The 16,962-nt window shown below is 38.0% G+C and overlaps 1 protein-coding gene across 2 annotated transcripts in view; it reads left to right on the forward strand.

Annotated features, from left to right (window-relative positions):
* Nucleotides 1–16,962, forward strand: part of NDST4 (N-deacetylase and N-sulfotransferase 4) — a 414,235-nt gene that overhangs the window by 130,280 nt on the left and 266,993 nt on the right. For both annotated transcript variants that reach the window (XM_031941816.1, XM_031941815.1), the window contains exon 3: nt 4,766–4,853. In XM_031941816.1, coding sequence (XP_031797676.1) covers nt 4,766–4,853 — 88 coding nt within the window. The remainder of the gene's footprint in view (nt 1–4,765; nt 4,854–16,962) is intronic.

Genomic DNA, 16,962 nt, shown 5'->3' on the forward strand with positions numbered 1-16,962 from the left:
CTGTGGATGATTTTCTGTAATCTTCTTGCTAATATTTTATTTAAGATTTTAGCATCAATATTCATTAGGGAGATTGGTCTCTTTTTTTTTCTGTTTTCAACCACCTGGTTTAGGTATCATTACCATGTCGTGTCATAGAATTTGGTGGTCCTTCATTCCCTATTTATCAAATAATTTATATAGATTGGGGCCAATTGTTCTTTAAATGTTTGGAAAATTCACATTAAAACCATCGGTCCTGGGGTTTTTTTTAAGGAGTTGTTTAATTGCCTGTTCTTTTCTCTTTCTGAAATGGGACTATTCAAACAATTTCTTCCTCCCTCTGTTAGGCTGGGAAGTCTGTATTTTTGGGGGGTCATCCATTTCATTTAAGTTGCAATTTATTGCCATAAAGTTGGGCAAAGTAACCTAATTTTCTCCTAATTTCCTCTTCATTGGTGGCGAGTTTCCTTTTCTTTTAAGACTAACAATTTGATTTTTCCTTTTCCTTTTTAAATCAGATTTACTAAGGTTTGTCTATTTTGTTGGTTTTTTCATGAACCAACTCTTGGTTTTATTAATTCAATGTTTTTTACTTTCAATTTTTTGATCTCCCTTTTATTTTTAAATTTCAAGTTTAGTGTTTGATGGGGTTTTTTAATTTGTTCCTTTTCTGCATTTTTAGTTGTAAGCCCATTGTTGACCTTTCTTTCTATACTTTATGCAATAAGCCTTAGAATGAAATTTCCCTTATTACGCTTTGGCTGTTTCCACACATTTTGATATGATGTCTCATTTTGTCATTTTCTTGGGTGATTATTAATTATGTCTATGATTTGCTGTTTCACCCAATCATTCTTTATATGAGATTATTTGTTTCTTTATTTTGTGGTCTACTTTCCCTGGCTTTTTGTTGAGTGTAATTTTATTGCATCGTGGTCGAAAAAGGATGCGTTATATTTGTTTATTGCATTTGAATTTGGGTTTTATGTCCCAATTATGGTCTATTTTTTTATGGTTCCATAACTACTGAAAAAAAGTGTTCCTTTCTGTCTCCATTTCTTTTTCTCAGGGTCTATCATATCTAACTTTTCTAGTATTCTTTTATCTTTGACTTCTTTCTTATTTATTTTGTGTTTGTTTATCTAATTCTGAGGTGCAAGGTTGAGATCTCCCACATTATGTTTTGTATCTATTTTTCTTGCCTCTTTAATTTCTTTAAATTTAATGCTACACCATTGGTGCAATATGTTTAATATTGTATTGCTTCATTTTTTTGCCCTTTTAAAGATTTGTCCCTTATTCTCTTTTTAGATCAATTTTTTTTTTGCGTCTGAGGGCGGATGGCTACCCTTTTGACTTCACCTGGCGGAGCCCACCCCTTTTTTTGTTTTCCCTGTTCAGGGCCAAAACAACATATTTAGGATTCTGGAACCATTCGAACCTTTTCTTTTTTTACCCCATTCACATTTTGGAAAATTACCCATTCTTATTACTTGCCATCTTGTTCCCCTATTTTGCTTTTTTGTTCCCACCCCCTTCCCAGTTTTACCTTGGAGGCCCCTTGCTTCTCACAGCCCTCCCTTTTTAGTATCCCTCCTCCCCACCTTGGGTTCCTCCCCCTATCTTCTCCTTTTTCCCTCTCAGTTTTTGTATTCCCCTTCTTTTGCTTATTCCTTCCCTTTTCCTTTTCCTTCTCTTTTCAATGGGATGGGAAGGTTTCCCAATATATTGAATATGTCAAAATTTTTTCTTTAAAGTCAATTCTTTGGCAGTAAAATACCCACTATATTCATCCCCCTCCATTCTTTCTCTCAGATATAATAGGTTTCCTTTGCCTCTTTGTGAGATATAGTACCCCCCCTTTACCCTTTTTCTGATACAATGTCCTTTCCACCTCTAATTTCTAGAACAAGGTATACATGATTTTTAATACATCTTTAAACAGAAATATAGTTCCCAAGATTTCTTTTTTACCTTTTTAGGTTTTTCTTGGTTCATATTTCAGATCAAACCTTTTGTTCTGTTTTTTCACCAAAAATAGGTGAAATTATTATTTCTTGAATGACCATCTTCTTCCCCGGAAAAGATGCTCATTCTGGCTGGTAAGTTTTTTGGTTGCATACCTGTTCCCAGCCCAGATACCATATTCCAGGCACTTCGATCTTTTAATGTGGATGCTGCTAGATCTTGGGTGATCCTTATTGGGCTCCTTTATATTTGAATTGGGTTTTTGCCCTTGGGTATTTTTCCTTTGTTTGGGGCGGCATTTGGCCACTATATTTTTTTGTTTTGTTTTTGGATCCTTTCAGTGGATGTGTAATCCCAATGTCTTTTTACCCCTGTTTCTATGACTTCTGGGAGTTCTCTTTGATAATTTCCTGGAAAATAGTGTCCAGGCTCTTTTTTCATCATTTTTTCTGGGAGTCCAATGATTCTAAGTTTCCTCCTAGACCTGTTTTTCCAGGTCTTTGTTTTCCCCAGAAGGAATTTCCATTTTCTCCATTGTTTTTTTTGGTCTTGCTTGACTGTTCTTCTTGTTCCTCAGTCTTAATTCCATTTTGTTTTCTTATTTTCAATGATGTTTTCTTCACTCCCTTTTTTTATATCTTTTCTAATTGTCCAATTTGTTCATAATGTTTTCCATTTCCCCTTTTATTCTTTGGGGAGCTATTTTTCTGTTTCCAGTTCACAATCCTATTTTCAAGGTTTGTTTTCTTTATCCCTCTGTCTTTAAATGGGGAATCTTCTCAGTCTCCTCTTGCCGCCTCCCTCTCCTTTTCCCCATTTTTCCTAGCTCTCTTGTGAGGCCTTTTTAATTTCTTCTATGGATTCATTTGGTTGAGGAACAGATATCTCCTCCTTGGGGCTTCACCGAAGATAATCTGTTTTAGTCTCCTAGGGTTTAGAGTCTGTTCTCGTCTGTATAAAAGCTGTCAATCTTAAAAGTCCTTTTTAACTTTTTGCTCATTTTGTCAGAGAAGGATCAGAGACAAACTAGCAAAGAAAAAAAAGGAAAAAAACCACAGATGGAATCTGCTGTTTTGGGGGAGGGGCTGAGTGGTGTTACCGAGCTTCCTCTATAGACTGCGGGGGCAGCAGTGAGGCATTAGCAGGACTGTGCTGGGCCTGTGCTCTGAGACTCTGAGAGTGTGCTGAGACGCAATGGGGGAGGGGTGGCCAGTCCCAAGGAACTCCAGCTCTTTGGGGTTGTATTCTTCACCTGCGGTGTTTTTAGCTTCTCTGCTGGGCTACTGACTTGCTGTCACGGCAAAGTATCCAATCCCGTAGTGAAGCTCTCCCCACAGATACGGCTGAGATCACACCCCAACCCCCTCCAGTCTGCTCAGCTGTGAGCTGCCTGCCGAGCTCTCTCTGCCACTGTCTGCCCTCAGCCTGTGCCCGATCTAAAACCGTCCCGCCCTCGAGCAAAAACAGACCTTTCCTGGCGAATCTCAAGGATGTCTTCTCTTGGTAACTGTTTGTGGGGTTTTTTTTCAGTCAGGCATTAATTCAGAGGCTTGTAATGAGATGGATTCTGAGAGAAAATGCGGAGCTTACACAGCTGTGTGCCTCCTCGCCGCCATCTTGGCTGGAAGTCCCAAAGGACTTCTTTAAGAATTAAAAGAGACCTTTAAACATTTCTAACCTAAGAAAACAGTCAGTGAGAAGTCTAGAAGAATTAATTGTCTAAAAATTATGTCATCAAATAGCTACTAATATGAAATCAGTTTCTTATTTTGTATAATTGTAGAATTGAGAGTTTATCTGGTTTATCACCTTCATGTTTCAAACTGATATCTAGTTTTACCTGAATGTTTAGCAAGTGATCTAGAAATTGGAACCTAGGATCTCTGAATGTCAGGACTTTTATCACTAAAGTATACTATTATGTTCCAAAAATAGCCAAACAAAAACTATTCTGAATAAATAGATTTGGCAAAAATAAAATAAAATAAAACAAAAAACAAATATCAAATAGAATTGAGAGAGAAAATTATGCTGTAGACGTTGAAATAGATATCAAAGGAAAGGATGATGAGGTAGCCAACTACTATGCCTTTTTTGAAGCAGACAACAAATGAGAAGACTGGTATAAATCTATTTTGATCTTTCCAGTTAATAAGAAATTGAGGGAAAAATTATTTTGATACTTAAACTTTATGGGAATACAAATATCTCAAAATGATTTTAAGACCATATAGAGTTCATATCTATAGTATATCTACAGGTAAGTAGGTTAAAGGGAGTTAATTTAACATTTTTCCTACATCCAAACCCATACCTCTAAATGGACTAGTGTTTAAGTTACATATTTGATTTCTTTTTTAATTAGACATGAGGCTGTGAATAGGAGGAAAAGTGTTTCCATAGTTTTATATTCCAGATTATTTCACATCTAGATCCATAGAAAAGAATTTAAAAGTGTCTTCTTACTTTCTTCATATCATTGGTTTTATATTATACCTATCACCATAGAAATTTCCACTCACAAGAATGGGAATTCCAAGGAACTGAAATCCAAGGAATGTCTCAAGTCTATAATGAAAATAAACGTATATAATGTATTTTTATGCTATGGGGAAATAATGCCTCTTAGGTGCTCACACTATACCTAGTGTATACATTCAATTTCCTAGTGTAACACATTCAATTTCTCTCAAGTTCAGATAATATGTATGTCTATATTAATTTATTTCATCCAGATACACACATTTGAAATAGAGAGATTCCAAAACTTCATATTTATTTTTCTAAACCCATGTTAATTTCTTATTTATTTCAGGCATTACTAGAGACTCAAAATTTACTGCGCACTCAGGTTGCAAATTTTACCTTCAACCTTGGATTTTCAGGGAAGTTTTACCATACAGGTAAGAAGGAACTTTGTGCTCTCAGGTAGTTTCAAATAGGGCACTCTATAGCAGAAATAGAATGGCTAAAATTTTAATGGGGAGGACTTTAAGAAAGGCAATCTTGGCTTTGAAGCCAGTAGAGGATTGTGTACTTTGGCAGAGAAATTCTTAACAATGAGTCTTAGAGGGGCTGAATATTAATGACTTCTATAGAATCAGAAAAACCATGGCCACTCTATACACAGTTGCATTACTTGTCTTCCTAAATGCAATCAAAGTGAAAAGAAATATAAAATGAAAATAGTATCTTTAAGATATCAGAGGTGATAAATATTCTTGTAAATTTATTTTGAGTAAAGAATTGGTATTGAGATAAGGATTTATTTAAAGAAATAGAATGAACCTTGAGTCTACCTTTTATTTGTGTAAAGTTACTCTTCTCTGTTATAATTTCCATTTTCTTACCAGCATACATTCAAATGAATGAGTCTTTTCAGCCACAATCATACCAACTCAATATTCAATCTATCTGTCTCTGCTCTCTCTCTCTCTCTCTCTCTCTCTCTCTCTCTCTCTCTCTCTCTCTCTTTTTTCTCTCTCTCTCTCTTTTTCTACCACATCTACTTAGCTTATTTTCCCAAAAAAAGTTTTTAATGTTTTTGAAATTTCAAGTTTTAAGTACTCTCTTCCCATTCCCTCATCCATTGAGAATACAAGCAATATTATGTTAATTGTGAAGTCATGCAAAACTTATTTCTGTATTAGCCATGATAGAAGGAAAGAGAATTAAGAAAGGTAAAGACAGTGGGAAAGTATTCTTCAATCCGCACTCAGAATTCATCTCTTCTCTCTTTGGAGGTAAACAACATCTATTATATTGATTCTTTGGTATTCTATTGGATCATTCTCTTTACCAGAGTAGCTAAGTCTTTACAACATTAATCACCATTACAGTACTTCTGTGTACAATGATATCCTGGTTCTATTCACTTGATTTTTTATTAATGCATATAAACCTTTTAAAGTTGTTTTAAATTATCTTGCTTATCATTTCTTTTTTTATTTTTATTTAATAGCCTTTTATTTACAGGATATATGCATGGGTAACTTTACAGCATTAACAATTGCCAAACCTCTTGTTCCAATTTTTCACCTCTTACCCCCCACCCCCTCCCCCAGATGGCAGGATGACCAGTAGATGTTAAATACATTAAAATAAAAATTACATATACAATAAGTATACATGACCAAAACGTTATTTTGCTGTACAAAAAGAATCAGACTCTGAAATATTGTACAATTAGCTTGTGAAGGAAATAAAAAATGCATGTGGGCATAAATATAGGGATTGGGAATTCAATGTAATGGTTTTTAGTCATCTCCCAGAGTTCTTTTTCTGGGCATAGCTAGTTCAGTTCATTACTGCTCCATTAGAAATGATTTGGTTGATCTCGTTGCTGAGGATGGCCTGGTCCATCAGAACTGGTCATCATATAGTATTGTTGTTGAAGTATATAATGATCTCCTGGTCCTGCTCATTTCACTCAGCATCAGTTCGTGTAAGTCTCTCCAGGCCTTTCTGAAATCATCCTCTGGTCATTTCTTAAGAACAGTAATATTCCATAATATTCATATACCACAATTAATTCAGCCATTCTCCAACTGGTGGACATCCATTCAGTTTCAGTTTCTAGCCACTACAAAAGGGCTGCCACAAACATTCGTGCACATACAGGTCCCTTTCCCTTCTTTAATCTCTTTGGGATATAGCCCAGTAGCAACACTGCTGGATCAAAGGGTATGACAGTTTGATAACTTTTTGAGCATAGTTCAAACTCTCTCAGAATGGTTGGACTCATTCACAACTCCACAACAATGCATCAATGTCCCAGTTTTCCCAATCCCCTCCAACAATCATCATTATTTTCCTGTCATCTTAGCCAATCTGACAGGTGTGTAGTAGTATCTTAGAGTTGTCTTAATTTGCATTTCTCTGATTAATAATGACTTGGGCATCTTTTCATATGACTAGAAATAGTTTCAATTTTCTTCATCTGAATTGTCTGTTTATGTCCTTTGACCATTTTCAATTGGAGAATGGCTTGATTTTTTATAAATTAGAGTTAATTCTCTATATATTTTGGAAATGAGGCTTTTATCAGAACCTTTGACTGTAAAACTATTTTCCCAGTTTATTGCTTCCCTTCTAATCTTCTCTGCATTAGTTTTCTTTGTACAAAAACTTTTCAGTTTGGTATAATCGAAATTTTCTATTTTGTGATCAGTAATGATCTCTAGTTCTTCTTTGGTCATAAAGACCTTCCCCTTCCACAGATCTGAGAGGTAAACTGTCCTGTGTTCCTCTAATTTATTAATAATTTCATTCTTTATGCCTAGGTCATGAACCCATTTTGACCTTATCTTGGTGTACGGTGTTAAGTGTGGATCAATGCCTAGTTTCTACCATATTAGTTTCCAATTTTCCCAGCAATTTTTATCAAACAGTAAGTTCTTATCCCAAAAGCTGGGGTCTTTGGGTTTGTCAAAGAACTAGAGTTGCTATATTTGTTGACTGTTTATCCCTTGAACCTAACCTATTCCACTGATCAACTAATCTATTCCTTAGCCAATAAAATGGCTTGGTAACTTCTGCTCCTATAATATAATTTTAGATCTGTACAGCTAAGCTACCTTCATTTGATTTTTTCATTAATTCCCTTGAAATTCTTGACCTTTTGTTTTCCATATGAATTTTGTTGTTATTTTTCTAGGTCATTAAAATAGTTTTTGGGGTCTGATTGGTATAGTGCTAAATAAATAGATTAGGTAATATTGTCATCTTTATTATTTGTCGCCCTATCCAAGAGCATTTAATATTTCAATTGGTTAGATCAGACTTAATTTGTGTGAAAAGTGGTCTGTAATTTTGCTCATAAAGTTTCTGATTTTCCCTTGGCAGATAGATTCCTAAATATTTTATATTATCAATAATTCTTTAAATGGATTTCTCTTTGTAACTCTGACTGTTGGTTTTGTTAGTGATTATAAGAATGTGATGACTTATGTGGTTTATTTTATAACCAACAACTTTGCTAAAGTTGTGGATTATTTCTAATAACTTTTTAGTAGAATTTCTGGGGTTCTCTAAGTATACCATCATGTCATCTGCAAAGAGTGATAATTTAGTTTCCTCATTGCCTATTCTTATTCTTTTAATCTCTTTCTCAGCTCTTATTGCCAAAGCTAGCATTTCTAATACAATATTAAATAGTAACGGTGATAGTGGGCAACCTTGTTTCACTCCAGATCTTACTGGGAATGGTTGCATTTTGTCTCCATTACATATGATGCTTACTGATGGTTTTAAATAGATGCTGCTGATTATTTTAAGGAAAAGTCCATTTATTCCTATACTCTCAAGTGTTTTTAATAGGAATGGATGTTGGATTTTATCAAATGCTTTTTCTGCATCTATTGAGATGATCATATGGTTTTTGTTAATTTGGTTATTAACATGGCCAATTATATTGATAGTTTTCCTATTATTGAACCAGCCCTGCATTCCTGGTATAAATCCTACTTGATCATAGTGTATTATCCTGTGGATGATTTTCTGTAATCTTTTTGCTAATATCTTATTTAAGATTTTAGCATCAATATTCATTAGGGAGATTGGTCTATAATTTTCTTTCTCTGTTTTCAACCTACCTGGTTAAGGTATCAGTACCATCTCTGTGTCATAGAAGGAATTTGGTAGGACTCCTTCATTCCCTATTTTATCAAATAATTTATATAGCGTTGGGGCCAATTGTTCTTTAAATGTTTGGTAAAATTCACATGTAAATCCATCTGGTCCTGGGGATTTTTTCTTAGGGAGTTGTTTAATTGCCTGTTCTATTTCTTTTTCTGAAATGGGACTATTCAAGCAATTTACTTCCTCCTCTGTTAGTCTGGGAAGTCTATATTTTTGGAGGTAGTCATCCATTTCACTTAGGTTATCAAATTTATTGGCATAAAGTTGAGCAAAATAACTCCTTATTATTTCTCTAATTTCCTCTTCATTGGTGGAAAGTTCTCCCTTTTCATTTTTAAGACTACTAATTTCATTTTCCTCCCTCCTTTTTCTAATCAGATTTACCAAAGGCTTATCTATTTTATTGGCTTTTTCATAGAACCAACTCTTAGTTTTATTAATTAGTTCAATAGTTTTTTTTACTTTCAATATTTTTAATTTCTCCTTTTAATTTTAGAATTTCAAATTTAGTATTTGGTTGGGGGTTTTTAATTTGGTCTTTTTTTAGTTTTTTTAGTTGCATTGCTTATCATTTCTTACAGCACAGTAGTATTCTATCACAATCATATTTCACAACCTGCTAGTCCTTATGATTGCCCTTATGCTCATCCCTTATGATTGACAATTCCTCAATTTCCAATTCTTTGTTGCTTCAAAAAGTGCTGCTGTAAATATTTTGTGCATGTAGGTCCTTTTCCCTTTAATGTGAATTTTTAAAAAGTAGGATTATTCACCTCAGTTCCCTGTGAAGATCGCGTATTTTAAAATCAGCAGGAGTCCGGAGTTCAGGTTAGGGGAAAATTGTCAGTCTTTATTCTCAGTGAAGAAGGATCGGAGGCGGAGGAGAATCGGCAATAGTAATATGTGCAGCTGAGTCAAGAAGCTAGCTAGACCCGCAGCCACACAACCAGCAACTAGGAGAATGGACTCAGGCCCAATCTCTCCCAGCTTCTCTTCCTGTTCCTCTCTCTGCCTCCACCCACCAAAATCATCATTTCCTATCCAACACATCAGGACTTGCACAGAGAGTGGGGAGGGACCATTCTTTATCCAATCATGTATATTAATAGAGTATAGCCCAATTACTATTTAGCCTCATGTACTTGGGACCTAAGTGCATCAACTCAAATTTCAGCCCATTACATCTCCTTCTTTCTTTTATTTTAGAACACAGGGGGTCATGCCATCCCTGACTCCTCAGGGAGGCCAGAGCCCCCAAGGGGAGGTGATCACAGTCTCCCTAACTTCTTAGGAAAGGCGGTGAAAGAACTAAAAAGGAGATGATCACGCCCTCCCTGACATCTCAGGAAGGGAGATGAAAAGCACCAAAGGGAAGTGGGGGTTGTTAGCGGGTTTCTGGGCTGAAGGGTCTTATTATGCACAAACCCACCAGCATGGGAGGTATTACACAAGCACATAGCAATAACGCAGAGGCTATTAGTTATGACTCTCCCCACAGTCAGTGCAGGCTCGATGTGGTGTAACAAACATGAATTGTACATGCAAGTAGCAGAATAGCAAACATAAATGGTGTTGGAAGAGATCACCAGAAGTCCTGAAGGAGGGTTGTAAATAACAGTCACACATACACCTTCTTCAGCATCCAAGAGATAGTCCAAAACCAATCTACTGTCCATTGCTTCACATGTCAGGGAATCCAATGATCCCCCTGAGTTTTTGAAGTCCTGCAAAAGTCTTTTTATGTGTTAGGGAATCCAATGATTCCAGCAAATTTTGAAGTCCTGTAACAGTCTTATCATTTCTCAGAGAATCCAATGATTCCTGAGAGTTTTCAAGTCCTATGTCTCAGAGAATCCAATGATTCCTGAGGGTTTTCAAGTCCCATGTCTCAAAGAATCCAATGATTCCTGAGGATTTTCAAGTCCCATGTGTCAGAGAATCCAATGATTCCTGAGGGTTTTCAAGTCCCATGTCTCAGAGAATCCAATGATTCCTAAGGGTTTTGAAGTCCTACAACAATCTTATGTCTCAGAGAATCCAAGGGTTTGAAGTCCAACAATCTTTGATGTCTATGAGTCAAACGCCATAACTGCCACGCTCTTTCAATGGTGAGCACAATCAGCAACAGAACCACCCGATATTTCTTGGGTCTTCTCCTTTGTTTCAAGGGTCTGCTCCATCTCTCTGCAATGGACAAGGCGAATATGGCTTGTTGGCACCCATCTGATTCCTTCTCCACCTGTAGAGATACAAGCAAACCCTCTCCCCAAAGCAGTTAGCCTATCTGGTCCTTTCCATTCACTACTTGCTGGGTCTCTCCACGTCACCTGGCAATTATATATAGTGGAGCTGCTCGCACTGGACACTGACTTACGGTGGGTTATAAAACCTGTCTGCTGGAGCCAGTGCATTTTGTCAAAAATCAAGAAGTTAATAGTATAAAGAGCTAGATTTAGAAGTTCTCTAGGATTACCTGTGGCTCCCCCTTTCTTTTGTTTTTGAAGGAGCGTCTTAATATCTCTGTTTCTCCTCTCCAGTATTGCCTGTCCTTGAGGATTAAAAGGTATGCCCGTGGTGTGTAAAATCTTATACTGTGCACAAAAGGGTGCAAAATGTTTTGAAGTGTAAGCAGGACCATTGTCTGTTTTTATTGCTTGTGGCACACCCATAATGGCAAATGCTTGTATGAGGAATTCAGTGACCACTCAGGCTGTCTCTTTTGCTGCTGGCATTGCAAAAGTGAATCCCAAAAAGGTGTCTACCACAACATGAATGAAAGATAGACGACCAAAAGATTTATAATGGGTCACATCCATTTGCCAGATTTCATTGGGTCTCAAACCACAAGGGTTCTTCCCTGGAGGCAGTGTAGGAGCGTGGAAAGGAAGTCAAGCCATACAAGTTTTTACTATGCTCCTAGCTTCCTCTCTTGTTATTCCAAATTGTAAACGTAAAGCTTGAGCAGCCTGATGATATTTAGAATGAGATGCCTGGGCTTCTTGGAACAAAGAGGTATTGACCAACATAGTTAGAAGGCTATCTGCCTTTGAATTGCCATCAAATATGGGACCTGGAAGTCCACGATGAGAATGGACATGTAATATATAGATCTTACCTGGATGCTTTCTCACTTGCTCTTGAAGTTTCTTAAAGAGCTGATATATTTAGAGGCTGCAAATTTTATTTGGGCTGTGGCAATTCTTTGTACCACACCTACTGAATAGGCCGAATCAGATATTATATTTATGTCTCCGGATAATGTAGAGCTAGAATGATCGCGTACAATTCATTCTGCTGAGTGGACTGAAAAGGAGTTCTGACTACTGTCTTTATAGTTAGATCATGAGAGTACACAGTGCAAATATTATGTTTGGATGCATCTATGAAGATAGTTGGTCCTTTAAGAGGAACTTTAGAAACTTTTTCTTCAAGAATCCATCGCCAATTATGTAATAAGTCTAGTTATCTTTAATGGTGACCCATGTAAAAAATTTGGATCCATGGCTAATAAAATTTGCCACTCTGGGATGGTCTCACAACACACATTAATTTGTGTATTGGTATAAAAGGTGTATATCTTGTCAGGTCTTGTCCCAGATAATTGTACTGCTCACTTAGTGGCCTTTAATAAAATTCTAGCCACAAGCACCGGGTAGGGTATAAGGCTTTGTTCTAGTTGTGCTGGGAGGTTCACCCACTCTATCACACTGTCTCCTTGATGAAGGACTGCTGTGGGTGCCTCTTGTGTGGCAAAAACTGATATCTCCAAGGGTTTTGGTGACTCTTTCAACCACATTGGATAAAGCCAGTTCCACTTCTCTCAAAGCCTTTTGAGCTTCTTTTGTAAGCTGGTGTGGTGAATTTAAAGCACTGTCTCTCCTTAAAATGTCATATAACGGTTGTAACTGATAGGTAGTCAAACCTAACACTGGTCGCATCCATTGGATATCTCTACAATTTCAAAATCATTCAATGTGTTCAGCTTTTCTGTTCTTAAGGACAGTTTTGAACTATAAGCACCTTAGGTATACTTCATATCCCAAATATTGAAAAGGAGCATGTCTTTGAATTTTTTCTGGTGCTATGTATAATTTGTAATTCCTTAGTGTTTCTATGGTCTTTTGTAGACATGCTTCTAACATTTGTTCCGTGCACATCCCAAAATGTCATCCATGTAATGTTATAGCATAAACTTTTGGGAATGCTTTTCTTACTGGAGCAAGAGCAGCAGCAACATACATTTGAATAGTAGGACTGTTTTTCATTCCCTGTGGCAAAACTGTCCATTCATATCTTTTATAAGGCTCCAGCTAGTTAAGCTGGGCACTGAAAAAAATCTTTTCATATCCTCCTTATCCAGAGGGATAGAATAGAACAATCCTTAATATCTATGACCCAAAGGGCCATTCTCTAGGCAACTTAGTAGGAGAATGGAAGTCCAGGCTGAAGAGTTCCCATAGTTTCCATCTGTTCATTACTTTTCTTAAATCCGTTAACATCCTCCATTTTCCAGATTTCTTTTTCACAACAAACACTAAATTCAAGGACTTAGAAAGGTTTTAAGTGTCCTTAGTCAAGCTGCTCCTGTACTATATCTAATAAGGCCTGAATTTTATCGTTACTTAAGGGCCACTGTTCTATCCACACTGGTGTATCAGTTTTCCATCGGATAGGAACAGGTGAAAGTGTTGGCAGGCCTTCAACAGCAGCCCTGCTTAAAAAAACTGAAGTACTCATTTTAAACCCTAATTGCTGTAAAACGTCTCTTCCTCACAGATTGATGGAGATTTTTTCAACTATAAAAGGAGTAAAAACTCCTGTTTTGCCTTCAAAAGTCCATCTCATAGGGGCAGCACTAACTTCAGCGCTTATTGATCCCCACCAGACATGTAGGGTGTCTGCTTTTAATTTTTAAGTTACTGGGCCAATTGCACTTCTAATGACCGTCCGATCTGCACCAGGTGTCACCAATCCTTCCAATGGAAGGCCATTTATATAGATCGTGAGCATAGGTGGTCCATTGTTACACTGCGTCCAATATATTGCTGGATTTTGTGATCTGGAATCAGAATCTGGGTGACTATCACCAAGCTGCTTATTAGGATTCTGTATGAGTAAACCTGATGCTACTATTTCTCCTGGGTGATAAGTCACACATTGTCTGCCTGTATTGGTGATTGGGGTATTATTTACACATTCCCCAGTTTCCCACATCAGTGTGTGGATGGACACTGTTTTGTACATGCTCTCAGGAGGTAAAATGGTCAAGCCTACTGTGCCTGGAGGCAACGGATCCATAGGCTGGAGAGGAACAGATTTTACCTCTCCAAGGGGTATCTCAGTTGTCTCAGCTGCATACAACTCTATTCTCCCTAATTGTAATCCCTTTCTTCCATCAGGTTGCTTCCTGGCTGATTGATTGTGTAATCCTTTTCTCCCATCATATGGCTTCCTGGCTGATTGGTCATATTGGGGTATTGGCTGTCTATGCACTCTCTGGGTGCACCATTGGCTGCCATCATGCCCCAAGTGTTTTTTGCCTGGGGCCCTGGGGCTGGCCCCTCATCCGTTTCCTGAACCTGTCTACATTCTGAGGCCCAATGGAAGCCTCTGTTGCATTTTGGACATGGGGTGCTGGGTCTTGTTCTCCCACCCTGTTTTCTCACTCTGCCTCTATACCAACATTGAGCTTTCAGATGCCCTATTTTACCACACTGAAAGCATTGACGTGTCTCTCTAGAAGTCCCTTGCCGGAAGGGAATCTGTCTACCCATGTTGGGATCTTAGGACCTCTGCATCATAGTCTGGCTATAAAAGGCATTTGTGCCCACTGTGGCACAGCGTCTTATGAACTCCTCTAAAGGAGCATCCTTAGGCAGTCCTAGTATAATCCTTCTGCACACCTCATTAGCATTTTCCTTAGCAAGTTGCCTTATTAAAACATCTGTTGATGAATTTTCCCCATTAGTTCTTGTGATAGCAGTCTGCAAACGTCCCACAAAGTCAGCAAAGGGTTCATCTGGCCCTTGTGTTATTTTTGTGAAGGCCTCACCTTTGTCATTTTTATTGTGAATCGAAGTCCACGCTTTGATAGCATTAGCAGCAATTTGCTCATATGCTGCTACTGGATAATTAATCTGTGTTGTGACGTCTGCATAGGGACCTATACCTGTTAGTAGGTCACAGGTGATCGCAGCATGAACAGCATTTTGACTATTTTGTTGAGCTTGTATCCTACAGAGCTCACTATATTCAGAAAGCCACATGTAATTTTGTCCAGGTTCTAGGCATACTCTTGCTATAGATTTCCAGTCATTAGGAGTCAAGATTTCAAAAGCCAAATTCTGTAATAGCATCTTAACATAAGCTGATGTAGCCCCATAAAGAGTGCAAGCCTTTTTCAGGTCTTTGATGATTTCTATGTTAAAAGGGGCGTATCTTGGACTTTGTTGACCGGAGGCATTAACCTGGAAAATTACAGGAAAGACATGTGGCTGGAGCTCTCTGAACTCCATGCCCTTTTCTTTGGCCTTCATTAGGCCCTCTTGTAATCTACTCATAATTGGATACTGGGGATGCTGGGGGGGAGGTGCTGGTGCTTTCACTGCCCCCCCCTACTGCCCCTCCTCCCTCTATCCTAGAGGGTGGAGTTGATGGAGGAGATTCAATCACTTGCTCCTGAGGTGGGGCTGAAGCTGCCTCCTGAGGTAGAAAGTCACCACACCCTTGCTCACTTAAGTCTCCATGCCCTGTGGGGATATGGTCATTAATCTCTTCATTGTATTCCTCCTCAATATCATGGCTACTCTGAGAAGGAGCAGGAGCAACGGGGTTTTTCTTTCTTCTAGGGATAGGGTTTCTTAGTGCTAACTGAATTATATTGTATAAATAAAATGCCTTGATGGAAATTGAATGAGGACCGTTTTCACTGTAATACGTGGACATCTCTTGTCCAACCAGGGACCAGTTCTCTCGAGAGATCTGCTCCTGCTCTACGAACCAAGGGGGGGATACGGTTTAATGTACCCACAAGTCTAGCTACCTGTTCCCAAGTTATAAGTAGCCCTTGTCCTTCTATCAACTTCAGCATGCTTTCTATAGCACCACTAGTGGGTGGGGTTGAAGGGGTTGGGGGCGGGGATGGAGAGTTTTTAGCTAGCGTTTGTCCCATTTTAGCCAAAAAAAGATTACTGGTTTAGTTTTTAAGAACAATACTCACCCAAGTTCCTGGTCACCGGAGACTTCTTCAGTCCTTGGTTCCCACCATTGGGTGCCAAATGTGAAGATCGCATTATTTTTAAATCAGCAGGAGTCAGGAATTCAGTTTAGGGGAAAATCGTCAGTCTTTATTCTCAGTGAAGAAGGATCGGAGATGGAAGAGAATGGGCAATAGCAATGTGTGCAGCTGAGTCAAGAAGCTAGCTAGACCCGCAGCCACACGACCAGCAGCTAGGAGAATGGACTCAGGCCCAATCTCTCCCAGCTTCTCTTCCTGTTCCTCTCTCTGCCTCCACCCACCAAAATGGTCATTTCCTGTACAACACATCAGGACTTACACAGAGAGTGGGCAGGGACCATTCTTTATCCAATCATGTATATTTATAGAGTATAGCCCAATTACTATTTAGCCTCATGTACTTGGGACCTAAGTGCATCAACTCAAACTTCAGCCCATTACAGTTCCATATACAATTTGCCCATTTTTTGGAATTTAACTACAAAGACATTTAGTTTACATTATGAATATTGCTAGACATTTACTCTTTGCTGTGTGGAACTTGTGACATAAGACACAAATAGACAATCCTATTAAATTAACTGTCCTAAACATTCACTAGTTGATCTGATTCTACAACACGTAAGTGTTCACAACACTTGTTAGGAGTAAATTAATGGCTTATACCTGAGCAATGATCGATTCTTTATCTCACAACTGATATTCATTATTGGTTTACTGTTATGGGCCAGAATTCTAAAACAAGGATTCTTACAAAATGTTAAATCAGTAGAATTGATGAAACAATGGTTATCTAATTTACCATGGTGCTTAATAGTTCTGAACTTAGGTTCAGTATGATTGATTTAATCTTACAACAAATAATGGTTTCCTAATGATATAATGATTGGTTTATACTCAGTGTTGATCATATAAGCTGGGAGCTTCAGCCAGATTCAGTCAGAGCCAGGGAAGATAAGTGGACTGAGATGCATGAGCTCCTTGGAGACAAGGAGAGAGAGATTCATTTCCATCTTCATCAGCCTTGTGATGGCAGGCTGAAACCAAGTCCTCTGTGAAGACCTCGAGAAAGCTATCTGAGCACCAGGCAAAGGAAACAATAAAGAATTAGGACTTTAATACCTGGCTATTCTCGG

This window comes from Sarcophilus harrisii, chromosome 6 (genome assembly GCF_902635505.1).
Source record: "Sarcophilus harrisii chromosome 6, mSarHar1.11, whole genome shotgun sequence".
NCBI classification, from domain to species: Eukaryota; Metazoa; Chordata; class Mammalia; order Dasyuromorphia; family Dasyuridae; genus Sarcophilus; species Sarcophilus harrisii.